The sequence below is a fragment of the Lotus japonicus genome, chromosome 4, assembly GCF_012489685.1.
Source record: "Lotus japonicus ecotype B-129 chromosome 4, LjGifu_v1.2".
Taxonomy (NCBI): domain Eukaryota; kingdom Viridiplantae; phylum Streptophyta; class Magnoliopsida; order Fabales; family Fabaceae; genus Lotus; species Lotus japonicus.
The window spans coordinates 63105538-63130952 of NC_080044.1; the positions used below are offsets into that span (position 1 = coordinate 63105538).

Sequence of the window (25415 nt, forward strand, 5' to 3'; positions counted from 1 at the left end):
GGGATATAACGTAGAAAAAAAAAACTTTTAAAACGAAGAAAAAATCATAAACGTTGTTAAAACCGATAATTGGATTATAAACATCATTTTAACTTTTTTCATAGAACATATAGACTTCTAGCAAAATATTTAAACTAAGTATATAAGCTTAAAGTGTTACAGACACATCGATGCATCTACAAGCAAAAAAACTTAGGTTCACTATATAATCTTGACCTACCCCCCTCCCCCTATACAATGTGAGACTTCTTCAGTAGCTCTCTTTTTACATCAAGCTTCATTTACAACACTAGACTTCTTCAGACTTGCTACATTTTTACAATCAGCCCCATCAGGGGGGTATGGAGACTGAGTGGGAGGTGGGTGGTGGTTGTGGAGGTTGGGTGAGAGGAGGGAGACGAAGAGGAAGAGGAAGAAGGAAAATGAGAGGAAATTGATCAAAAGTGATTAACAAAATTTTAAAATGATATTTAAAAATTCACATGGACTCAAGGCTTAACTACAATGACACCGTTTGTCCTTATTTGGAGCAATTTTTTTGTCAAGCACAAAAGATCATAACTTTATTTAATAACCTATTTGAGGTGCCCACTAGGGTGGGCTAATTACATTTTGGTTAAGAATCTTGGAATATTATTTATTTGAATGGCCAGGGTTTGATGGATGATAAAAGGGAAAAAGTGTAAATAGAACTCTTATTCTCCCTTCACATTGGTTCTGCTACCTTCCTCCGCCACAACCACCACCTTCCACCGGAGCTCAGTCCATACTCCTGCCACCTCCCCCGCGAGCATTGACCTCGATGCGGCCGCCTTCGCCTTCGATGGCTTCCTCCGATTGGGATTATTGGGAATCAATATCCTTGATAAAAAAACTATCATGAAAAAACATGATGACCCGAGGTTTATTCTATGTTTATCGAGTCCTTCTTGTTTCTTTCTTTTCCTTTTTGAGTCCTTTATTGAGTTTTAAGTCAAGTTGAGTCCCTTTTTATTTCATAATTGCATCTGCATTAGTTTAGGTGTTTTTAATCAATTTATTTAGTCTTTTTATTAGTTTAGTTAGAGAGTAATTCCTATGGTCAGTTTTGAGCTGAAGTCCTTTGAATTCATGAGAGTTGATTGCATATTAGGAGTTTTATTTGATGAATCGAATGGATGATTTCTGAATTATTGTGATTAAATGAGTATTTCCATGAGTTACATTGGTGGAATGATGGTTTGTTGAGATTCTTTGAAGGTTTCAGGTGTTTTTGATGGCTAATGAAGTGGATTGAAGACCAAGTAATGAGCCATGATGATAGTTGAAGAAGGAGTTACAAAATTCGGAGAGGAATCTGCCGAGCCACGCATGTGCGCCGCCAAGGCCACGCACATGCGTGGCTGTTCTGTACAAAGAAAGGAGGAAGGGACTGAAGACCACGCATGTGCGCCCCCTTGGCCACGCACATGCGTGGTGAACGGGCATTGAAGGCTGAATTGGACAGATTGTCCACGCATGTGCGTGGAGGTGACCACGCACATGCGTGGCGAGCCGCTGGAAAGTCTATAAATTAGGATTTTGTGATTTCTTTTAGGTATCTTTGCATTTTTCTGAGCAAAACTTAAGTTCTAGTTTCTTGGAGCTTGTGGGAAGCTTCTTGGCACTCTTGATTCAGGTTTTTGCTCTTTTAATTTGCATTATGAATTTCATAGCCATGTTTGGCTAGTTTCTCTTTGTACTTTGGGTGAAGTGAACCTTAGTTCTGATTATGGTTTAAACTTCTTATTTTCTTATATGAATAAAGTTTCTTTTCCGTGTATCTTTTCTCTGAATCAATATTCTCTTGAGTGCACACAAGTGTTTTGCTTTCTTCTTGCACAACGGAAGTTGGTGAGGATTAAGGGACTTGGGATTAGATTGATTTGTTTGCTATCACTTAGGAATAAGGGTAGAAACTTATTGTGTTGGCCTGAACTTATAAACTTCATTCTTCAATTGAATTGACTAGGCACTAAGGAATTAGGTTTGGCAAATGAAATTGAATGTTTTACTTGATTAAGGCATTAACAAGTAGAGGTAGAGGCTATAACATCATGGATAAGGATTCTGAACTTCATATAAGAATTTGATTTGAGAACCATAATTGGACTAAGTGGAGCTTTGTCCATGATACTTCTTTATCTGAATTATAATTCTTGCTCTTCATCACAAGTGTGTTATTCACACAACAAACCCTCAAACTTATATTGCTTTCTTTTTCACATTCTGAACACAAAACTCTTAGAAGCAGTTGATGAACAACTATCCCTGTGGTTCGACAATCTTTTGTATTACTTCGATCAATCCGTACACTTGCGGAATTGCTATCAAAACACCAGAAAAATCCACAGAAGCCCTCCAAAAAAGCAAAAACAATCACAACATATATTAGAGTCGTAGAGAGAAGAGTCAGATGCAAAAGTTCAGAACTCAGCCCCAGAAGTCTCTTACCCAACCCCAAACTCAACTTCACCCTCAACCCCAACAACACTAACTGTAACACCAAAGGTAACAACATCAACAACAACGACAGATTAAGCAATGGAGTAGTAGATCCATGGGATTTGGGGCTTCAATCAATTTTGGGTTCCACATGCAAATCGACCAACTTCTCTGAGTCCTATGCCTTGACGTCAGTTGAATCTCTCGCTGTTGACATTCGATCGCCACCACCGCCATAGACATCATCGTCTTCTCTAATCTCCCTTGCCATCGCTCTCTTCCTCGACTTCATTGATCTCTTTCTTTGGTATGTATCTCCCACTCCTTCAGATCTGAACAAGAGATGGAGTACTGGACGAGTGATTTGTTTAAGAAGAAGCGAACATAAGAAATGGTTGTTGTTGGCGGTGGACTAATGGCTAGTTGGAATGAAGTGGGAGGAAGAGGAAAAGGGAAAAGGAAAGGGGAAAAGTCAAAATCACCCTCTCGTCCACCAGTGGACTAAAATATAATTAGCTCACCTTAGTGGGCACACCCCTATTTGAATAGTGAGAGACTCGGAATATATTTAACTCTTTAAAAAAAATCTAAAAGTAACTTTTATTAAAAAATGATTTTAAGACTTGTTTGTTCTTGCCATGGTTTGGCAATTCCCATTTCACCCGCACCAGGAACACTTTTTTTTCCATTTAAAACCTTGGAATCTCATTCATTCAAAAATCAAACTCTATTAAATCCAAATTCCCTCCCTCTAATACCTGTATATAAAATTCTTTAAGCATTAGGCTTCAGCTTCAATTATTATTCCCTTTTGCCAAACTGTTCTGTTCTGTTCATCTTCTGTCCATATTCAACTTCTTCTTCTCTCTTCTCCGGCGACATTCCTCCGATCTCTGCTGGATTTCGTCATCAAGGTACAGTTTTGAGAACTGGGTTTTGTTTCATTGCGACTTTTAGCTTTTCCCATGTTGCCGATTTCACTTTACTTACTCATATTCTCCATGCATCACTATTTTTTTTATGGTCTGCTTTTTGTTTTCCTCGTGTATAACTACAATCTGTTTCCTGACATTGGCGGAGAAATCGAAATGTTGCTTTCAATGAATGTTTTTTTAGTTAAAAAAGAAGAAATGTTTAGCATCTGCTTTTGATTTGCATGGTGGAGGATGAACTGATATGATGTTGAAATCTTAGCTGGATTGGTTTGTTGTGTAGAAATAATATGCATTAGGGGTTATAGAAAAGGATGTGTTCATAAAAAAATTGAGCTTTCTCTTTAGTTCAGACTTCAGATTCAGAGTGTTCAGTGCATCTTATATTAGAGAAGTGAAGCTTTTTTTTCAGTTGTTATTTTGCATGTGTATTAGTAGAAGTTTTTACTGAAAGTGATCTTTTAGAGGGACTTTGTGATAATTCTAAGAAGACTGGATCATAAAGTTGTTCTGTGCTTATATGTCTTTTTTCTAATCAATTTCCATTAAAGCAAGTTTTTGTCTAAGTCTAACCAAAGTAGATTCAGCTTTTGAACAGGGCAAAATGACAGTTGCAAAACCAGACACATCCTTGATGCCGCAATCATCATCGCGGAACCTTCCTGATTTCAAGAAGTCTGTTAAATTGAAGTATGTCAAGCTTGGTTATCACTACCTGATCACCCATGGAATGTACCTTTTTCTTTCCCCCTTGGTGATCCTGATTGCTGCCCAGCTCTCCACCTTCTCGCTCCGAGACTTTTATGATCTTTGGCAGCATCTGCAATACAACTTGATATCTGTCATTGTCTGCTCAACTCTCCTTGTTTTTCTATCCACCCTTTACTTCCTAACCCGTCCTCGACCAGTGTACCTTGTCAATTTCTCCTGTTACAAGCCTGAAGAATCTCGGAAATGTACCAAAAAGACATTTATGGAGCATTCCCGGATCACTGGTTCTTTCACGGAGGAAAATCTTGAATTCCAGCGGAAGATCCTGGAGAGATCTGGCCTTGGGGAGTCTACTTACCTTCCAGAGGCTGTCCTCAACATTCCCCCCAACCCTTCAATGAAAGAAGCTAGAAAAGAAGCTGAGGTTGTGATGTTTGGTGCCATTGATGAACTCTTCAGTAAGACCTCTGTGAAGCCTAAGGATATTGGAATTCTGATTGTAAATTGCAGCCTGTTCAACCCAACTCCGTCGCTTTCTGCGATGATTGTCAATCATTACAAGCTTCGAGGGAACATTAAAAGCTACAACCTAGGTGGCATGGGTTGCAGTGCGGGGCTGATCTCAATTGATCTCGCTAAGGATCTTCTCCAGGCCAATCCCAACTCCTATGCATTGATCATTAGCATGGAGAACATCACACTAAATTGGTATTTTGGAAACGATCGATCAAAACTTGTTTCTAATTGTCTATTCCGTATGGGAGGAGCTGCAGTTCTGCTTTCCAACAAAAGCTCTGACAGAAGAAGATCCAAATACCAATTGATCACCACTGTTCGCACAAATAAGGGTGCGGATGACAAGTGCTTTAGCTGTGTCACCCAAGAGGAAGATGCCAATGGCAAGATTGGTGTTAGTTTGTCAAAAGATCTGATGGCAGTTGCAGGTGATGCTTTAAAAACCAATATCACTACACTGGGGCCTCTTGTGCTTCCAACATCTGAACAGCTTTTGTTCTTCGCCACATTGGTTGCGAAGAAACTTTTCAAGATGAAGATCAAGCCGTATATTCCAGATTTCAAGCTAGCTTTTGAACACTTCTGCATCCATGCTGGAGGGAGAGCCGTTTTGGATGAGCTGGAGAAAAATTTGCACCTGTCTTCTTGGCATATGGAGCCATCAAGGATGACACTTTATCGTTTTGGAAACACCTCTAGCAGTTCACTTTGGTATGAATTGGCTTACACAGAAGCTAAAGGGAGGATCAAGAGAGGAGATAGAACATGGCAAATAGCATTTGGTTCTGGATTCAAGTGCAACAGCGCGGTGTGGAAGGCTCTCCGGACAATTAGCCCTGCTGTGGAGAAGAACCCTTGGATGGAAGAGATTCACCAGTTTCCGGTGGATGTTCCAAGGATAGCCTCCTTCTAAACCATTAATTTGAAATTATTTGTGTATCAGCATTAGGTGGTAGATATTGGACTGGTGAAATTCACTTCTGAGCTATTGTAATGCATTACTGTTTCCAGAGTTTAGACTTTAGGGATTTTATTCTGTGTTCCTGCGTATGAAGTGTTAGGTCTGGTTTGGGAATAGATTCTGTTGAATCCAGTTTAGTGATGGGATGGTTCTTAAGCTTTTGATTGCTGTGAAGTGTATGTTTCTCTGGAATATATTTATTGAATGGTCTTTGGATTCTGATGGTGAAATTGGTAGGACACCAGAAATTTAGTTCCAAATCTCAAGCGTGACTTCTCTGGATTCAGGTTCCCTGCAATTAGGGATACCGTGCATTCACGCAATTACGTAATCTGAGTCGTCGAATAAAAATCAGTTGTTCCATATACTTCAATAAGATCTGATGGTAGATATAAATTTAAAATCTGAGCCGACCAATTTTAATTTAACGACTTAGATTAGATTGTGTGACTGCATGAATGTATGGATTTCCCGACCGCTGGAAATCCATTTCTGATTTCTCTGATGAAATTGGAACTGAACATCTCCATTACATATTTTAATGTGTTGATGCTGAAAGCCAAACTCCAAAGTCAATTTCTTGGTTAGTAATCTGTACCAACAGCTTCACACAATTTATGAACTACATGAGGTCCTTTTCAGCTGCATGACAGTTGTCAACCAGTTATTTGTATACAGAAGCTCTTGTATTTAGATATGGCATTATTTACTAATCCTTTCATATAGGTCGCAAGTCTTAGAGAGTAAGTATACTTTTATGCATTCAAAAAATGGTACATGTCCTCCTTTCCTTTCTTTCACACCAGTATTTCTTCTTTCTGAAGCAAAGTAACATCTAATTTGTTTTTTTCTCCGCTTAGACTAGTGTGTTCATTGCAATCCCAACTTGAGGGAACCTGATTCTAGTCTCTCATAACAGTTATCTTTTCTTTTTCTCCTCTCAGAAGAACTTTTAAAATGAGGAAAGCTATGAAGGGTGTAGTAAGTAATTTCCACTTTTTTGAAGTACCAATGCAAATAAAATATATACATTCAATGACTTGGGGAAAAGGAGAAAGTAGAAGGAAAATTCTTGCTTCCTCTTGGGGGAAGTGTTTTATTATTCCTAGAGGCTATCAATGAAGCCAATGGAACCCGCAAAAAATTAAAGCTAGTCAATTCATAAGTAAATTGACATTTTTTTTCATCTCTTTTAAAAATTGTGATTGGTCAATCTAATCTCTAAAAAATTGTAAATCATACAAGTTCTTAGCAAATGAGTCACCAAACAACCACTTCACACCCTTTAAGAAATTTAGCTAATCTAGATAAAAACATTAAATTTGTTCTCAATTTATATCAACTTTCCAAAGTTGTCCTCCACTCATTATTCTTAATTTTTATGCATCATTAATGCTATAGAAAGTGGAAAGAGAGAGAAATTCAATTAAATAAGGACATTCTTGTCAAAAAATAATTAATTCTCCACAAACTTCAAATTGATTCTTATAAAAAGGACCAAGTGCACTTTCTATTTGGTTCTTATAAATAGAAACAGAGAGTGTACTATATTGTCCACCAAAACTCATTACTCAAATGAATTTCTGTAATTTAAATTTCAGGGACTAACATATTTTAATTTTTTCAAGGATGAGTTCACTCTTGTTTTAAGTGAAGGAGAAAAAAAACTTACATAAGATACAAAAATGTCACCAGAAAATAATCTCGACGGCTTCCCAATTCTGAGAAGTATGAACAGGTAACAAGCATAAAGCCTCATAACAAGACCAAAGAGGAGGTTTGATTACAAAACAAGACATACCATGGTTCATGTCTAAGCATACTAGCAACACATTCTTTAATACACTTTTTCTAACACTATTTTATTAACTAAAATTCATGAGATCGATGGAATATAATACAGGTTCTACTCTCAATTTGGTGGGTTTAGAGTATAGTTAAAAGGGTGTTAGTAGCACTCCTCAACCAGCAACTTTCCAGCACATTAAATGATGAAATTGCAAATCCAAATATTGAAGAAAAATGACATTATCCCCAATCGAAAGTCGTTCCATAATAAGCTGAGAAACAGAAAATCAAGTTTTATCCACAGTCAACAGCACCATAACCACAAATAATAGGTCCTACATTTTTAGCTAGAGCATCTAAGAGATTCAGAATTAGTAGAGACAGAAATTTTCCATCAAGCAGCTACAACGATCCATTAGTAATCTACTCCTTGGAAGACTTGTTGATCAGAGATTTGTGAATATGAGGAATAACACCTCCTCCAGCAATTGTTCCTTTAATCAGCGTATCCAGTTCTTCATCACCGCGGATAGCAAGTTGTAGATGCCTGGGAGTAATACGCTTAACCTTGAGATCCTTGCTAGCATTCCCAGCCAGCTCCAATACTTCAGCAGTCAGATACTCCAAGATAGCAGCAGAGTAGACAGCAGCCGTGGCTCCCACTCTACCATGAGCCGTGGTTCTTGACTTCAAAAGCCGGTGGATCCTTCCAACCGGAAACTGCAAATTTCACACAAACGTCAGTTGCCTGAGGTATCAAATAGTTAATGCAGTATTCAAAGAATTCGCCTGCCCAATTCTATTGATGTGCTTATCACCATCAACAAAACACATTAGGAAAACATGAAAACCTACTCAGATTGTGAAATTCCAACAAACTTCCATAATCTTTCATAACTTGTTTTGTTGAACCATCATTACATATCTCTTAAATATATTAACCCGTTTGGATACAAACCAAAGCGCACTTATTAGAGTTTATTTAGTGCCTTTTCCAGTACATAAGCTCCAATAAGGCGGTATCCAAACAGCAGACAGTCCATACTATATAACAAGAAAGGTAAAATTCTAAAAGCACATAAATAAACAATACTCCATGTGCAATCTGCCCAATAAGGTAATCCAGTGTACAAACTGAACATCAATAAGCCATTAGTTCAAATTGACAAATGGTAACAGAACTGGGTACATAATGAGGATAGTAAAAATTGCTACAATTATTTCTTTTATAATTTACACATAGAATTAGAAAGGTTAGTTAGCTTGATTCATCTATAGATCATTAGGTGTACAATCAGATACAAACTTTTGATTTTAATTTCTGGGTTTCACTAAACAAAAGTTGAAAACGCAAATCAGAACCTAGAATGCAGTGTGAGGAATAAGAAAACACAATCACACTGAATAACAATCACAGTAAACAACGTTAAATTAAGCAGTGAGAGAAAACGAAGGGACTGATTACAATTACAGAATGTGTGACAGAGATCTGACCTGAAGACCGGCACGGGAAGAACGAGAAGTGGGTTTCTTCTTGTCCTTGTCCTTGTCCTTGTTGTTGGCGGAGGTTATCAACCCCTTCGCTCCCTTTCCCGACATCTTTTTCCCGCCAAAAAACAACCTCGTTGCAGACAGAGATAACAACAATTGCAGTGTCGAACGAACGAGGATGACGATGTTATCACGATCTTAATCCTCTCTCTCAATTCCCAAACCCTTCAACCCTTCTTCTACCTTATCTTAAATTACATATCTACCCCTTCTTCAACACTTTCCATTGCAATTTATATCTAGACTATATCATAAAATTTAATTTGTTTGATATCTAAATCTATTCATATCCGCATAATAGATTACACACCAAAAGTATCCGCATAAGAGATTTGTTGAATGATTTTTTATTAAATTAAATGCTTATGTACGTTTGTCATGATTTATGAATAATAATAGTAATGAGATATATTCTTAATTGGGTTGTGTGTTATATTTTAATCAATACTTTTTGTTACTTTTTTCATGGTTAATTTTATTATTTTACAAGCATTCATAATTTAGTAGCTTATTTTAGTAGTTTATATCAAGCAAACTCACCACATATTGAAAGCTGGCTTTTTAATTCTTACAAAAGTTCTGCTATTTCTTCCTATAAAATAAGAAAAAAGAGCCAAATAAACTAAGAGTATGTATGAGTAGTAATTATAAATAATAAACATGCTTGCAATAAACTATATATTTTGAATTCACTCCATATATATATTATTAGTTTATTTTTAAAATGTTAACATATTTTTTAAAAACACATTTTAAAATAAATCAATCATATATAAGAGTGTTTAAAAGAATATATTGCTAGTGAAATATTTGGGTGTAAACTGTAAAGAATGCTCCTTAAGAAATAAGAAGACCTAGCTAGTTGCACGATGTATGAAGAAAATCGAGATGCAATCTCATTTCTCAACCAAAGCCCTATCAAATTATTTAGATGTCCATTTGTTATAGAACAAGAATGTGAAGCCCAATCAAATTTATTGACAGTTAGAACATTAGATTTACGGATGAACATTAGAACTTGGATGGATGCAGCAAGAGGAAACAAAACCTTTTTTTTCCTTGACAGTTCTCATCGTGTTCAGGACACGATGGCGGCCCCTCTCCATAATTATTCGATCTTGTGACCACTTAAATGTTTGGATGGGTTATTGTAATTACGGATGATTGCCTGTTGATAGTTGCTTACTAAATAACTTGTTGTATGTGAATTGAAGCACCCCTTACGCTTATTTAATTTCATTTGGCTTTAAAAAAAATTGATCTTTGTGACCCCACTCTTACGAAAATCTAATTTGTTTTTCATTAGACTATTACCTTTTTGGTGAAACAAACCAAGGATAAGATATACATCAAGTCGATAACTTCCTTATTCTCTTTAGAGTAACTTATGGTATTTCATGCTGAACACCGAGTAGCAAGTCAACATAGGGGAAGTAATGAATATCTCTCTTACTTTACCTTATTTCGAGGATGGACGTTCCCATCATTAGGAAACATTTAAGTGACATGTTATTTCATCGTAAAATATATCATAATAATGGGAAGGTCCATCCTTAAAAAGGATAAAGTACAAGTGATAAGTGCGAGAAGTATTTTGTAGAGACTATTGGGAAGATAAGTGAGTAAAAGGTGTGTGGAGAAGTGAAGATGAAGTTACATATTTATAGTTGAAGCCAGTGGCGGAGCTAGGAATTTTTTTGAGCCTGGGCAAGATTAAGTCCAAGTCTAATTGCCCACACTTGACATGTGACCTAAGATTTTAAATTGCGGTTGCGGTCACAGTTTCAGGTGCTGCGGTTGCGGAAATTACGGGGTTGCAGCATAAATAGCGTGTTGCAATGACAAATATGTCTCATTCTCAATTAATCACACAACCCAAATATATAGTTACATTTTTTGTAGTGCCATTCTCAACAAATAAACCGCCGCTAAAACCCCGAAATTTTTGTAGTGCAAGTTCATAGTTACCTGGTTCGTCATACGCTTTGATACGTGGTACGAGTACGCGGTACATGACTTGTAAATTATGCAGTAAAGAAGGGGTATATAGATTAATATCAACAATATAATTAATATAAAAGGCTTGCACCATTTTTTTAACTCTATAATTAATATAAATTAATTTATTCATTGAATTTCATTATATTAATGATAGTATATGAATAAATTAATTAATTTCATTAATTCAAAAATAATATATGAAAAACATACATGTGGTTTGCAACATCCAAGAATATAACAAAATAAAAAATATCATGTAGTTAATAAAAATACTTATAACAAAATGTAGTTAATAAAAATAAATAAATGTAGTCAATTTTACATTAATTTATTTTTCCAATTCCCCTCTATCTTTACCTCACGTTCCCTCCTTCATTTACTGAGTGATTAGATTCATTCCAAAATAGACTCCTTCCTATTTAGGTCCAGGAAATGTTTCCATTCCTAATATTAATTAGACTAAAAAATCAGGACCACACAAATCAAATTATTTACGTTTCTTTCCTAATTCTCTAATTATCCTCTGTTTCCTTTCTCTTTCACCTTACCCAGTCACACATCAGAAATTCTCACTTCCCCTCCCCAAAGTTACACGACCTTTGCTCTTTCTCCACTATCCCTCACAGTGGTCGACACTAGGGGTGTTCATAACCGAACCAATCCAAACAAAACCGACAAACAGATCCAAAAAAACCGAAATCCAATCAAACCAAAAACCGAACGGACTGAAAATTGAAAAAACCGAAATTATTTATTGGATCGGATCGGATTTCGGATTTGATTTCCAAAACCGAACCAATCCAATCCAAACCGAACATTCACAAATATGTATACTTTTAGTTATACATATATCATTCCATTTACACTTACATAGTACATATTTATTGTATATATATATATTGATTATATCACACATGCATCAAAGTTTACTATATACATGCATCAAAGTAAACAATTATAATCATAATTTTAAAATATGTTGACTATGTTATAATTTATGAATGTTATATTAATGTTATAAATTATGTATCATTGTATTTATCATATATTATATATTTTTAAAATTTATACAACACAATTTCAAAGTATAAAAAATGAAACAAAAACCGAACAATCCAATCCAATCCAAACCGCTATAGATTGGATCGGATTGGTTCGGATTTGAATTTAGTAAAAAATCCATTGGATGACAAAATCATAAAACCGATGAGATCGGATCGGATGATTTTTCTCCTCAAAACCGATCCAATCCAATCCGCGAACACCCCTAGTCGACACCATCTACATCACGTCTTCAGTACCGTCCACGGATCTACATGCAAGAAGTAGATACAGGTTTTGCTGAGATCTACATGCAAGAAGGGATTTTTTTCAGGGCTGAACAGAGCACTTTGGATCTAGAAATTGAAGGACAGATGATGAAGCCATGAAGGGAAAAATGGTACAAAGGGAAAGGTAAAAAACTCCTTTGAGAGAACCAATTCAGGGAAGATACCCTCTGATGCTTCAACCAAAATCGAGTCTGCCCTTGCTCTGTAATCGATTCTCAGTGCAAGAAACCCTTCATGTAAATTTTGTTGAGGATCCAAGGAGCTACACCTCACCAACTCTTCACTCACTCACCCACCCTCCCACCGCCTCACTCCCTCACCTACAGCGACACATCTGTCTCCCTAAATTTTGCGCTTTCTCTCTTCTATTTTTTGGTCCAAAAACTGACCTAGTCCAAAGAAAAAATTAAAAAAAATTCCTAGAGCCAGGGCAAAGGCCCAGGCAAGCCAGGTGGTGAATCCGCCTATGGTTGAAGCCCTTGTGCCATGATTTAATCATCATATGGCAACTTGGAAGCCTACGATTTAATAAAGGAACGATGGTTAAGATGTAGCCACCAAAGGCATGACTTGGATGGTCATGATTTGCTTCAAGATTCATGTAGACAAAAATCTAGAAATGAGGGCTAGGATTTTGCCATCATAATGGCCACTTGTATGGCCAAGATTAAGCATAAGAACCATGCCCTTAAATTAAGAAAAATCTTAGAGACTTATTTAAATAAGGTACTAAAAATAATAAGTCATTTAGAAATATTTTTCCAACTATTTCTAAAAAAACTAACGTAAAGACATAGAAGATTAAAAAAAAATTATTTAAGCATGAAAATTAAAAAATTATATATATTGTAATTTTACTAAAAATTTAAAATAGTCTTATTAGTTCAGTTACAAAGTTATTTTGTTTATGGTGGAAGGTGACCCCTAATATGGACTACTTTTAAAGTGGTCTAATTTTAGACCACTTTTTTTAACCTGCTATAACAGGTCAACACATGTTTTTTAAAAGAAATTTAATATATGATAAATTTTTAATGATATTTTTTCTTAAAAAAAATAATGTGTCAACCTGCTATACCTAATCAAAGTAGGTGGTGTAAAATTACACCACCTAAAAATGGTGCATATTAGGTTCTCCCTTTGTTTATTAAAGTTAATTTTTGATATTTACTTTCGAAGTTAGTAAAAATTGGATTGTTACATTGTGACTGTTTCAACTTGTGGATTGTTGCCCTTTATAGTGACTGTTATATAATTATATTGTTTCAAGTTTGGTGTACGAACCTGCTCAATATTTCATTTGACCGAGGAAGAAGTTGAAATGGGTAAGAGGAGGGGCCACAATATAAATTAAGAACCAACTTCGAACTACCTGATAACCTGAAACATCACTTGGGGCAATAATAGAATTTTAAGGTAAATGTGGATCAAGAAGTATACTGATAAATTTTTAAATTTAAAATAGGTTGACCTGGAGGGAACCTACAATAGCATGTCATAAAGGGTGGTGCAACCTTACACAGATTTTTGTGTGTATATTAGGGGTTACGCCTTCTTCAACGAGCATCAACTGGAATAACTAGGCTTTATTTTGGATAAAACCCGAATGGAAATAGTTAACAAGAAATAGATTGCATGTAACCCAAGAAAACAAAAAAGAAAGAAGAAAACACTAGACTGTATCCTGGCAAAGATTAACATAATCATCTCTGGATTCAAGCCAAATTCAATGGTCATGATTTTTTAACAACTATGCCAAGTCATTCCTATATACCTAAAAGTCCCAGAACAGAGTTGAAATGAAAGCAAACATAAAACAGGAAGCTCGTTCAACTCAGTAAGTGTCCAATACAAACTAAAATTTACATAACTTAGTTTACTACATTAGTAGGCACTTGATAGGAAATGCCAACACTGCCAGAAAAAAAATGAGCAGTTATTAGCATCATTCCTCCCCTGCCTCTTCCTTTTCTTTGGGTTTCCCCTCATCCGCAATGTGAAAACCCTCAATCTTGCGTGAAACCTCATCGGCAGTTACCTTCACCTTATCAATTGATCCATTTGCAGATAAATCCTCGGACTCATCATGAGTCAATGGGCCTGTCCGCCATATTCTGATGGTTCCATCCTCAGATCCTGAGGCATAGGATTCTCCTCCAGGAGAAAAACGGACACAGTGGACAGGACCATGGTGGCCCTTGTTGCATGCTGTCAGTCAGATAGATCATCAAAACATTTATAATTTCTAAACACAAGAATATCAAAGAGCTAATGGTCAATAGCTTACCAATCTCATTGCCTGTGTGGAAATCAAAAACACGAACCCACATATCTTCTCCCCCAGCAACGAATTTGTTCCCGTACTTTGGCTCTAATGAAGCTGATTCCACAGTGCAGGGCATATCATAACTCTTCACCATTCCATAGCTGAAAAACAAAGGTAACATGAAGAAGTCAAGAACCGCACAAGCAATTTTTGGTAAAGAAATTGACCAACAGGGCTTGATACTTACTAATTTGCATCCCAAAACTTAACTGTAGAACCATCAGCAGTTATAATATATCGGCCATCTTGACTCACTTCTGCACTTGTCACAGATGACTTAGTTTCGAGTGTCTGAACTATTTTACCACTTCTTACATCCCATAACCTGTGAAATATCAACTACATTAAATTAAATGTATAGTCTCCAATACAATGTTGATATATTCATAGATGGAAAACAAGAAAGCAAATATGCAAAACTTGCAAACAAGGACAATCTCTCAGCACTAAACGTTTTGATGGATATACCTGACACCTCCCATATCAGTACAAGAACTCAATATGGTCTGGTCACTGTGAAGCCATGCAACAGTTCTCACTGAACCAGGGGATTTATCCACTTCTCTAGGTGGTGCATCAGGCCGGTTCATATCATAGATTCGGAGAATTTTCTCTACTCCCCCAGTGAGCAAAAGGTGAGTATCCTGCTCCCAGAATTAAAAATATCAATGCATATAATAACAGAAGAACTTGTAGGCAAGGTCCAGATAAAGAATAAAGAACTTCCAACAACAACAACAATAAAAGCCTTATTCCACTAAATCAGGTAGGGTATCTTTGTTGTCAATCCCATCTCAGCGCGTAGCAGCCGGCCCCAAAAATCGGATAGCGAGATGGCCGGGATAGTGAATTTTTGTCTATATTTTGTGTGTGTGTATATATATATATACACAAACAATGATAAATAATTTATATCATATATATACATATATATTAAATCAATAATAAATATTACTTGAAATTCATAACATATTCATACTTTTGTAGTAGCAAACTAGCAATAAAAGCATAAGGTCTTGACAGGGCGAAGAGAGGGAAGTGAGGAGAGGGTTGAACTCTTCCTCCCATCTAGAGTTTTTCTCGTCGCAAAACCCGGAAGTGCCCCTAAAAACCACCCCAACAGTTTGAAATTGGAGGACATTTTTGGAAATTTGAGACACTTCCTTCTCGCACTGGAAATGCCACAAAATGGGCTGCGGTCCCAGCCAGGACAATGAAACAGAATGGGATGGTGAGCGCTGTCCCAGTTCCTAGCCACGATGGGATGGGACTCCGGAATCCTGCAGGATCTCGTTGGGATTGACTACATAGTCGGCTATATGGATCACACTACGTCATTGAGCTCGATAAAAAACTCCCAACATCCACAAAATTTCACTGGATGTTATCTATAATAGGTTGCAAAAGAATTTTCACTAGACATGGATAAGAAATTTCTAAAGCAAAATATTTATATGATATTATAAAAGTAACATTTAACCATTGAGATGGGATAGAAAGTAAGTGGAAGAAGAATGTGGAGTGAAGAATAAATTCTAAAACAAAGAGACAAAAACAAAGAATAAATTCAAAATTGCATAAATTGAATTGCTGTTCATGCAATTATAACAACCATGTTTCATCTATTTTGTACTTTTTCAACTCATACATTGTTCCTCCTACAGAAATGGATATCAAGAGAAATCACAGTAAGCAGTATTAAAGTAAAATCCCCAAACCTACCTCAGAAAAAGCACAAGCTCGAGCAATGTGCTTATGCTCAAAAGAGTGTAATTCATCTCCTGTCAAAGCGTCCCAAACTTTCCTGCACATTAAACCAAAGATGTAAGCTTTTTACGATGAATTACAGCCTTTACAATACCATGCACCCATTAATAGCTTGGCCTAAATATATCACACCATGTGTAGCAAACGATGCCGAAACAAATGATATAAAAGAGTGACTCTCATGCACTACTGAAAAACAAAAGCTAGTGCATACGCCATAATCAACTGTCCAAAATTGTAATTAAAAAACACAAACAACAGCAGGAAAACCTAGTAGCCATCGCTACTGAATACAGATCAGCACATGAATACTTCAAGATAGCTTTCATAACCCATGATTATATTCCTAAAGTAATGATGCAGATCAACAAAAGGGTGCACAAGAGGACACAGTCAGGCAGGGAAACAAGTTTATAATAAAACATCGTACTATGTCATAAATGGATGAATCTCAGGCACATATTACAGTTTCTTTCCATCAAAGCAGGTGATAAGTAACTCTGAGCTAAAAAAGTCAACTGGCAACACCAAAAATGCATATGGTAGGGAATAACAATGTATTTTTATTTTAAAAATATATAAAATAAAATCACATACGTTGAGAAATCAGCAGAAGCAGATGCAGCACGTAAGGCATTAGTATCCAAGCAGCAACTCCACACGGCCCCTTTGTGCCCTTCAAATGTTCCAATCCAGTCTCCAGTCTCACCATTTCTGAGCATAGGGCTAGAGTCTGAACAAAAGAAAAACTCAAATAACATCTTACACTTTATGCTATACCAAAATTAATTTCAAAATCAAAACATTGAAAAAGTACATCTGTGCTGTCTAGCTGTTCATTTTTAACCCAATTAAACACACCATGATAAGCAGCCTGACAACTTAATTAACATGGAAAACCCAGCAAAATGATATGAATTTTGAAATAAAAAGGTAGTATTTGGCACATGAAAAGATTAACATGGGGAAAAAAAAGAGAATCAGGCATGTTGTAATTTGAGGTGCTGATGCGTAAACAACTTAATTAAACGCTTATGGAAATAAGCGCTTATCGCATAAGCGCTAATTCATGAGCTAATTTGATAAACTTATTGAAATAAGCTAAGAATAGGTTATATAGGTAAGTATAAACTCTTTTCCAAAAGTTAATCTGAACAGCTTATAAAACAAACTCAAAACAACTTATAGATTATGCTATAAGATAAGCTCAAATAAGCTCTTCCAAACAGGGTATTAGTCTTCTCTTGACAGTTCCATTAGGCGCAACTAAAAACGTATCACTTAATTAACCTTGTGCCCTTTTCATTCTAGTTTAAAAGTACACAAAACAAATGAGCAGCAACATGTCATGTTCAAACAAAAAATACTTGTTTAGAAGAGCTTATTAGAACTAATCTTATAGCATAAGCTTATGCACGTGTTTAGCTAGGACCTATCTTTTTTTCGGTACATCGGAAAGATAAATTACGTTGTCAGGAATTGATCCCTGAAACTCCCCCTACCCAACCCATATGTCCTCCAGCTCCTACCACTTGAGCTATCCTACGGGGACAGCTAGGACCTATCGATAAGTTGTTTCGAGCTTATTTTCATAAGCTGTTCATATTAGCTTATTCTTTCATAACAATTTTCAGCACATTTCAATAAATTTCTAAAACTAGCTAATGAATAAGCGCTTAATTAAAATTAAATTTCTAAGTCATTGTCCCCAAAAAATCTGAAAACAAGTCAGATCCATCATCAGAAGAATTGAATAGCCAGAACTTAGAGAAAGAGAGGTTAGTGGTTACCCTTGCTAGCACTGATGAGGAAGAAGCCATCAGGCGTAACGGGACTGTAGAAGAGATCCACCACCGGACGAGAGTGGCCGTGGCACACCAGCGGAACCGCCACCTTCTTCTTCTCCATCCCCCAATGCGGCAATTATAGTAGCAACTCAACAACCCTAGCTTACAGCTAAAGATAAAACCAAAACAATGGAAATTTATGCGATTTTTATTTTTTGTGTGACAGTGTAAATTGATTCGATCAGGAAAAAAACCCTAAAATTTATTCAGATCCAAAAGGAAACAACGAAGATAGCAAACGAAAGTGTGTAAAGCTGAGGAAATGAAGGGAAGAGGAGGAAGAGAGGGGAGAGTCTGATCTAGGCACGAGGCGAAGATACATTTCCCCGACGGAGGGGGTGGTGGAATGAAGAAACCACCTTCAGATTTCTAAATGGGCTATAGGCCCAATTCACAAGCCCATAATGGGAAGGTCAATAGGTTGCTAAGGCCCAGTTCGAAAATTGTCAACATTAGGTGGTTTACTAGGTGGATAGGCCCAATTTCAACCACATTGGATATAGGCCACCAGTAGCACCTCGCGCCATCTGTGACCTCGAGCCACCACCCGGAACTGCCTCCCGCGGCTGACAACCACCACCAATTTCATGTGTTCTCCTCAGTTCATGTTGCGGTGATCCCTTCTTCTACAGTCACCTTTGTGCTGCTATCATCTCTATCGCCTCCATTTCGTAATGGACACTTTTGTTTTCCTACTCATATCCAACTGAGACATGTTTGAAATCTTCAGGAGCCTCTCTGCCTTCCTCATGTTTATTAGAGTTGTGCGATTAACATATGTTAGTGATGTCGAAGCCATTTTGGGATTTCTTGACAACCGTGTAGTTTATAACATATAATCGTTTGAGTTGTTTGTAAGCGTTGTTTAAAAGTGTATGTTCTCTTCACTTATAAGTCAATTAGCTTCTCTAGTTCGTCGGTTTTTAGGGCGCTTGGTCTTTAAGGTTTTGCATTATATTTTTCTACTAATCGTATCAGTTTGAGTGTACATATTCATTCTTTATCATATATAAACTCGCACATTGTTGTAGTATTTATTGAGATTTATCATTGCAGGTTGCGAGTACTAGTTGTCAACTTTTAAATTTTAAACAAAACACATGAATGGAAAGTATGATTTCTATTAAGCAAATATTGTTAAAGCGGGTACATTAATTATATTAGACTTTTTGATTACTATCTAGAATGGTTAAGACAAATCAATCTTGCTTTTCAACTTGATTAATTGTGGTTCAAAAAAAAACTTGATTAATTGAATCAATCTAAAAAGCGCGCAGACAGTTGGTGTATTTAAAGCAAAACTGAAGTCAATGTTTCGTTAAGAGTAGGTCTAACAATAGTGCATCCATTGACATAGGAAGCTTCTCCTCCTTCATCCATAACAATCATCTCAATCAATGACTGTTATCAAACGCGTATTCACTGTCATCATGGGACAATTCTGATCCAAACTGGAAAATAATTGAACCTGAACCCGATCCCACGTCAAGTGTGAACTCGAGAAATCGGCGTTAGAAAAAAAATCTGCTTTTAATTATTCAACTAGCTAATTAATTCGTTGCGTGACTACTGACTATATCAATAACATCATTTGCATATGATCATCAACCACCTCCGATAATGTCAGCAACAACACTTACCTCAACGTCCTTCTTCATCTTTTTCTTAGTTCTCTTCCTTTCTTCCTCCCCCTCGAACGCAGATGTAGGCACCGCCGCACGTTACTCTGCTCCATATTTACGTAAGTATGATATGTTTGGATACATGTAGCGCACAATGAAGTTAAAATCATTGTGAACCGCCACAAAAATTAAGAAAATTGTTATAATTTATCTATTGTGACTTTGGTTCACTAAACTATATATCGTGTATTTAAACATGCATTGTATAATACTAAAGAGCATTCTTTAAACAATGCACTCAATGCAAGTCGTTAATGATTATCATGAAATTGTATAACGGGTATCTAAAAATTAACACATACATACTCTTACTTAAATGCGTACATGATTTTTTTTAATAGCATCTAAGTGTTACGGGAGCGAGGCGACAGAGTTTCCGTCGAGCAATCTATTCGGGGCGGCCGGAGACGGCATATGGGACAATGGAGCGGCGTGTGGGAGGCAGTATCTGGTGAGGTGCATCAGCGCAGAGCAGCCAAGGACTTGCCATCCGGGACAGAGCATTCAGATTAAGATTGTTGATTACGCCGCCTCTACGGTGTCTAATCCCTCTGCTTCCGGCACCACCATCGTTCTATCTGACAAGGCATTTGGGACTATTGCTAATTCATCTGCCACCTTCATCAACATTGAATTTCAACAGTAAGTACTATATTCTTACTCTGTCTATCTTAATTGGCTTAAACATAAAACGTAATTGAATTAATGAGACTCGATTAATTGCTAATGTTGTGCACGAATGTTCATCTTTATGTGCAGGGTGTGATCGATATAGTAGTATAGTACTACAAATTAATTATATCAGGTTCAGTTTTGGTACATGCTATTTCAGTATTTTGGGATGAAGTTGAATTGGTGTTAGCTCTTTGATTTAGAAGATTGTCAGAAAGAAAATTCAAAGGAGAAAGATATATCTCCATTCATGATTCATCAAAAAGGTGTCGGCAATTTGATGGGTGTGAACAATTTTGTTTGTGGGTTTGGAGTAGTTAATGAGTTATTAATATTATTATTGTTTTGATAAAGCTAGCTCGTGTGTCCAAAATTTGCTGGTTTTTGCAATGTGTTATATTTTTTTGGCTGTTTATAGTTGAATCAAAGAGTGAAAGAGTGTACAGGGGAGAAGCTACTTGGGAAATTTCCTCGTCACTTTCTGGCTTTGAATGCTTCTTTGGCCGTATATAATTTGATACTAATTAAATTAAAGCACTTTCCCTCTTCTTCTTTTGTTCTGTTAGAAACGAATAATAATGGTAGTTTCATGCTTTCCTTCTAACATCTCAATAGTCAATAGGTCTCGGCATTCCATAGTACAACCTTCACTGGGTCATGGTTACGTCTAAACACACATTAACAATGAACTCTGTTGATCATTGACACTCAATTTACTTGGTTAAGCAGCACAGCTTTGTAGCACCTAGCTATAATTGTGGGTTATTTTGATAGTCATGTTTTTTAAGGGCTCTTCGAGATGAGTTTTTAGTTTATGATTTTGAAATATAAATTTGAAAACAAAATATGTTCAAAAATAAATGGAGTTGGAATGGTTTTAACTCAATGTAGGGCCGTGTATATGGGGGCCAATTAGGCAATTGTCTAAGGCTATCATAAATATTTAGGCCCCAAAAGAAATAGTGTGTATATTACTGAGACTTTTTTCAGAAAGGAAAATGATATATATCAATAAAGATTCAAAGGGAGGCGGCGGCTGCGGCGCTGACAAAGCAAGAAGGTCAAAACCCTAGCACACAGAGAGTACATGATACAAGAGGCGTTACCAAGAATGTGATTGAGTTTCTTTCTAGCGGTTTTTATTTCCTCATACTACTGAGACTTAAGAGAGGTAATAAGTCAATGAAAAATTAGGTAATATTAATGGCACCATAAAAAATGCAAAAGTGAGAATTTAGAAGTGTAACGTGAAAAGTGCAACTTTGGTAGTTATTAGTAGTTGTATTTTGAATGAGCAAATTTACATTTTCCAAAAAATAAGTTAATAAAATATTCATTATTTTTACATTCTCAAAATTGAAAAATTAATTTTTGTTACTCATAACAGTTAGTTTTTTTATGACTTATGTATCTATAGTATTGTATAAGTTTGTTTTTCACATACTTCACTCATTGTATCTTCTCCAAAAAAATAAATTTTTTATTTTTCTACGTTGAAGTGAATTATCGAATGAGATATTTGACATCAAAGTGTTGCAAAATCTCACATTATTTCATTGCTCCTGGTTCTACTGTTCATAATTTTGATTTAATTTTCGGTATGAAACTAAAAGGTTAATATAAAAAATTGATAATTTATATGATATATCAGGTCTCTTTAAGATTCTTGTCAAAACAAAATCACTTTAACATTTTCGCCTTAAGCCCCAAAATCTCTATACACGGCCCTGACTCAATGTCAAACAGTTTCCGTCTAATTTTTTAAATTAGAAAAAGCATTTTTGTGATTATGGTTTATACTTTATAGTTCCAACAATATGTAACTTGGTGACCGCCAACACCACCCACAACACCAGCACTAACTTCCATCGCCACCATCATCGTCGTTATCACCATCATCGTCACCCTGACGACGACTACTACCACCGCCAACAACAATCTGCCACCACATCCACCACAACCAGACACCACTATCCACTATTGCCACTGCCTCATCATTAACCTTAACCACCACAACTGCGACATCGCTGCTTCTGCCCCCTCGACCACCAGTGCCACCGCCACCAAGTAACATCCACTTCACTTCCTCCTCCTCTACCACAGTCAAGTAATGTTGATAGAAGATGTTTTTAAAAGATGGTGACTATTGTGAATTTACAAAGTAGACAACAACTTTATACATGTGTAAGAAAAAAAAACCTAAAAATTATCAAGTAAAGGGTGGAAGCTTTGAGCCATTCCATAAGATGGAAATACTAACCGATTGAACTCCCACATAATCAAGTCAACTGCTGAAGGAGGAAAACCAAAATCATGCAAGGTGGTGCGAAAGAAGTCCCAGCTAACCTAGTCATAAGCTTTCTCCAAGTCTAACTCCAAAGCCACAAGACCTCACCCCTTTTTTATGGGTTTGTAAAGTATGCATTACCGCTTGAGATCGGATGATGTTATCCTTAGTCCCCCTCCCCGAGATGAATCTCCATTGAAGAGGACCCATAGTTATTGCCTCATACGCCTCATTGCAACTGCAAATATGTCTAAAATCTTTAAAGCGAATGGGATTAACCTTGGAGATTATGATAAGTGTCAAATTTACCTAGTTTCTTATAGAAAGATAGGCACTTATTTGTGTTAATCATGTGAGTTTTACATCCTATTAACCCTCTTTTGATATGAATTCGTAAATATGTAGTTTGTAGTTAGAATATGCTTAACTTGTGTTTTTTATTTCAAATTTTGTTGCAGGAGAGAAAATCTAAGTAAAAATCAAGTTTTGGTACAAAATGATCATTTGAGAAGAGTGTGATGCTGAGCACTAGTAAAAGATATTGAGCACTAGTGAAAAGTAAGGTTCTGAAGAGGAGCAGCGCTGAGCGGTCAAAAAGTGGCGCTAAGCACCAAAGGCGGTTAGAAAACCTCTTTCATGAAGTAACCTTGGCGCTGAGCGCCCAAAAAGCTGCGCTGAGCGCTCCTGACCTCCCTGCACATTTATTTAAAGCCAGAAACAGGGCCGAATAGTCTCTTCGAATTTTTCATTCCTTTTGATATTTTTTAGTTCTCTGCACCTGAAACAAGGAGAAAACAGGGGAGAAAGCTAAGAGAACTTGGAGAGGAGGTTTGGATGCCGGATTCGACGACGTGACATCGCGGAGTCTTTGGTTCTTCTTGACTTTTTTTCATGTTTGTATAGCTATCCATGGAAATGGATAATTAATTTCTCTCTTTTGTTGGGGTTAGATGAAATTGTTTTGATACTTATGTATTCTATGCGATTCTCCTTAATATAAATCATGTTCTATGTCTATGATTTAGTGGTTATCTCTTGATCTTCATGCTATATCTTAGATTGATCACCTAGGGTATTTTGCTTGATTCGACTTGTGAGCGGAAGCTACAACGCCGAACTAGAGTTAATCAACTAATAATCTTAATTGCTAGACATAGAGTTAGGTTTGTTAGTCACTAAACACCCAAACTTCATGATAACTTTCTTTCTTAATCATGTGAGACATCAATGTTTAGGATTAGAGAATTATTGCTATCAACTCATGCGAGACATCAATGACGTAGGGTTGAACTGGTGTAGATGAATCATATGCTTATGATTTGTTTGTATTTGAACCACTAGAATGCACAAAGGTCATTCAATGAAGTCTAATCCCAACAAGTTCTCTCACCTGTTGTTTCTCCATCATTTTATATGTTTTCATTTACTTTTTTTGTTCTTAAACAACCAATCATCTTTGTAAACCATCATTTAAGTGTGTTAACTATTGAACAACATAAGTATTGCACCTCTTGTGGATACGACAAAACTCTTTACTATATTACAATTGAGTCTTGAGAGATTCAAACGTAAAGTGGTAAAAAATCTTTCATCAGATTAGCACAATCAACGTGTTAAAAAGAGAAGCATTCGTCTTGCCATTTCGAAAAGCTTATGCCCCCATGCGATGGAGATCATGCCCGAGAATGGACCAATATAGCTTATAGAAAAATGCATGGAATCTATATGCCTATGATGCTTTAAAAGAGTGCATGGACATGACAGTCATACAAACCTACCAATAAATAGAAAAAAGTGTTACTAAAAAATCAGAGCGCCTTCTCCTTCAACACCTTTGGCTTCGTGCACCAAACTTCAGTTCCCACAAACATACCATGGAGTGTGAAAAAGTTGTGTTTCGATCCCCAAATCTCACCAAATTATCCCGAGATTTTTGGTACCACATCAACTCTTCCTGCAATAGGATATGCTCATATTCTTCCCTCAACGATTTTTCCAAGCGCAAAATGGGCTCCATTTCCCATTCTCCCTCCATTTGAGTTCATCCTGATTGCCTTACAAGCTTCGTTCAACACTTCTCTTCCTTCTATAAATACTACCAAAAACCTCCTTGTTGAAAGTTATAGAGGCGTCCCTCGCCATATTCAACTTCCCTACTAACGAATTCAGTGGTTTCCTTTCCCCCACGTATCACGCACCATAGGCTCATAAGAGGGGTGAGTAGCCCATGTTGCATGAAAGCAGAAGGGTCGTGTGCTATCATCAAATCCCCAGTCTCTACATCACAACGCACAAAAGTGGATAATGTTCCGAAAAACAACATCAAATGGCTAACAAAGCAACGAATAAAACTACACAACTAAGAGGGAGTCCCTCAACAGAAGGCCCTCAACCTCAAACAGGGTCTTATAGCACCCAACACTCCAGGAACGACGATCGAGCTCCCTACTTCGTTTACTCTACTTATACTCATAATTTTTTTTGTCTATTAATACCTTAGAAATACAATCAAATAAAAAAAAAAAAAAGTCAAACATCAAGGAGTAGGTGGGGCTTTACCATCTTGATTCACCATGTAAA

At 36.6% G+C, this 25415-nt stretch overlaps 4 protein-coding genes across 5 annotated transcripts; 2 read left to right on the plus strand and 2 right to left on the minus strand.

Moving 5' to 3' along the window:
• Positions 1–3182: 3182 nt before the first annotated feature.
• Positions 3183–5799, plus strand: LOC130711601 (3-ketoacyl-CoA synthase 11). Of its 2 annotated transcripts, none has more exons than XM_057561287.1 (2): positions 3183–3377; positions 3983–5799. In XM_057561287.1, the coding sequence occupies exon 2, from the start codon at positions 4000–4002 to the stop codon at positions 5533–5535; it is 1536 nt and encodes a 511-aa protein (XP_057417270.1). In that variant the 5' UTR covers positions 3183–3377; positions 3983–3999; the 3' UTR covers positions 5536–5799. The 2 variants fall into 2 exon arrangements, with proteins under 2 accessions (XP_057417270.1, XP_057417271.1); XM_057561288.1 differs by having other exon boundaries at positions 3994–5799.
• Positions 5800–7572: 1773 nt separating this feature from the next.
• On the minus strand, positions 7573–9122 carry LOC130715234 (probable histone H2A variant 3). The gene is made up of 2 exons (XM_057565312.1): positions 8866–9122; positions 7573–8091 (listed from the first exon to the last, which is right to left on the minus strand). Exons 1-2 carry the CDS (start codon positions 8968–8970, stop codon positions 7795–7797), a joined length of 402 nt encoding a protein of 133 aa, XP_057421295.1. The 5' UTR covers positions 8971–9122; the 3' UTR covers positions 7573–7794.
• Positions 9123–13912: 4790 nt separating this feature from the next.
• LOC130711363 (uncharacterized) lies at positions 13913–18525 on the minus strand. The gene is made up of 7 exons (XM_057560944.1): positions 18138–18525; positions 16945–17080; positions 16303–16384; positions 15049–15224; positions 14768–14905; positions 14542–14681; positions 13913–14462 (listed from the first exon to the last, which is right to left on the minus strand). Exons 1-7 carry the CDS (start codon positions 18253–18255, stop codon positions 14200–14202), a joined length of 1053 nt encoding a protein of 350 aa, XP_057416927.1. The 5' UTR covers positions 18256–18525; the 3' UTR covers positions 13913–14199.
• A 1242-nt stretch (positions 18526–19767) lies between these two features.
• LOC130711364 (EG45-like domain containing protein) lies at positions 19768–21095 on the plus strand. Its single transcript, XM_057560945.1, has 3 exons — positions 19768–19935; positions 20218–20518; positions 20636–21095. Exons 1-3 carry the CDS (start codon positions 19815–19817, stop codon positions 20640–20642), a joined length of 429 nt encoding a protein of 142 aa, XP_057416928.1. The 5' UTR covers positions 19768–19814; the 3' UTR covers positions 20643–21095.
• Positions 21096–25415: the final 4320 nt, after the last annotated feature.

Excerpts from the sequence above, each read along its gene's own strand:
- LOC130711601 (XM_057561287.1), top strand. The coding sequence starts at position 4,000 with ATGACAGTTGCAAAACCAGACACATCCTTGATGCCGCAATCATCATCG.
- LOC130715234 (XM_057565312.1), bottom strand. The coding sequence starts at position 8,970 with ATGTCGGGAAAGGGAGCGAAGGGGTTGATAACCTCCGCCAACAACAAG. Across the intron at positions 8,092-8,865 it reads CTTCCCGTGCCGGTCTTCAG|TTTCCGGTTGGAAGGATCCA; the intron begins GTCAGATCTCTG and ends TGAAATTTGCAG.
- LOC130711363 (XM_057560944.1), bottom strand. The coding sequence starts at position 18,255 with ATGGAGAAGAAGAAGGTGGCGGTTCCGCTGGTGTGCCACGGCCACTCT. Across the intron at positions 16,385-16,944 it reads GCTTCTGCTGATTTCTCAAC|GAAAGTTTGGGACGCTTTGA; the intron begins GTATGTGATTTT and ends TTTAATGTGCAG. Across the intron at positions 15,225-16,302 it reads GAGCTTGTGCTTTTTCTGAG|GATACTCACCTTTTGCTCAC; the intron begins GTAGGTTTGGGG and ends TTCTGGGAGCAG.
- LOC130711364 (XM_057560945.1), top strand. The coding sequence starts at position 19,815 with ATGTCAGCAACAACACTTACCTCAACGTCCTTCTTCATCTTTTTCTTA. Across the intron at positions 19,936-20,217 it reads TTACTCTGCTCCATATTTAC|CATCTAAGTGTTACGGGAGC; the intron begins GTAAGTATGATA and ends TTTTTTTAATAG.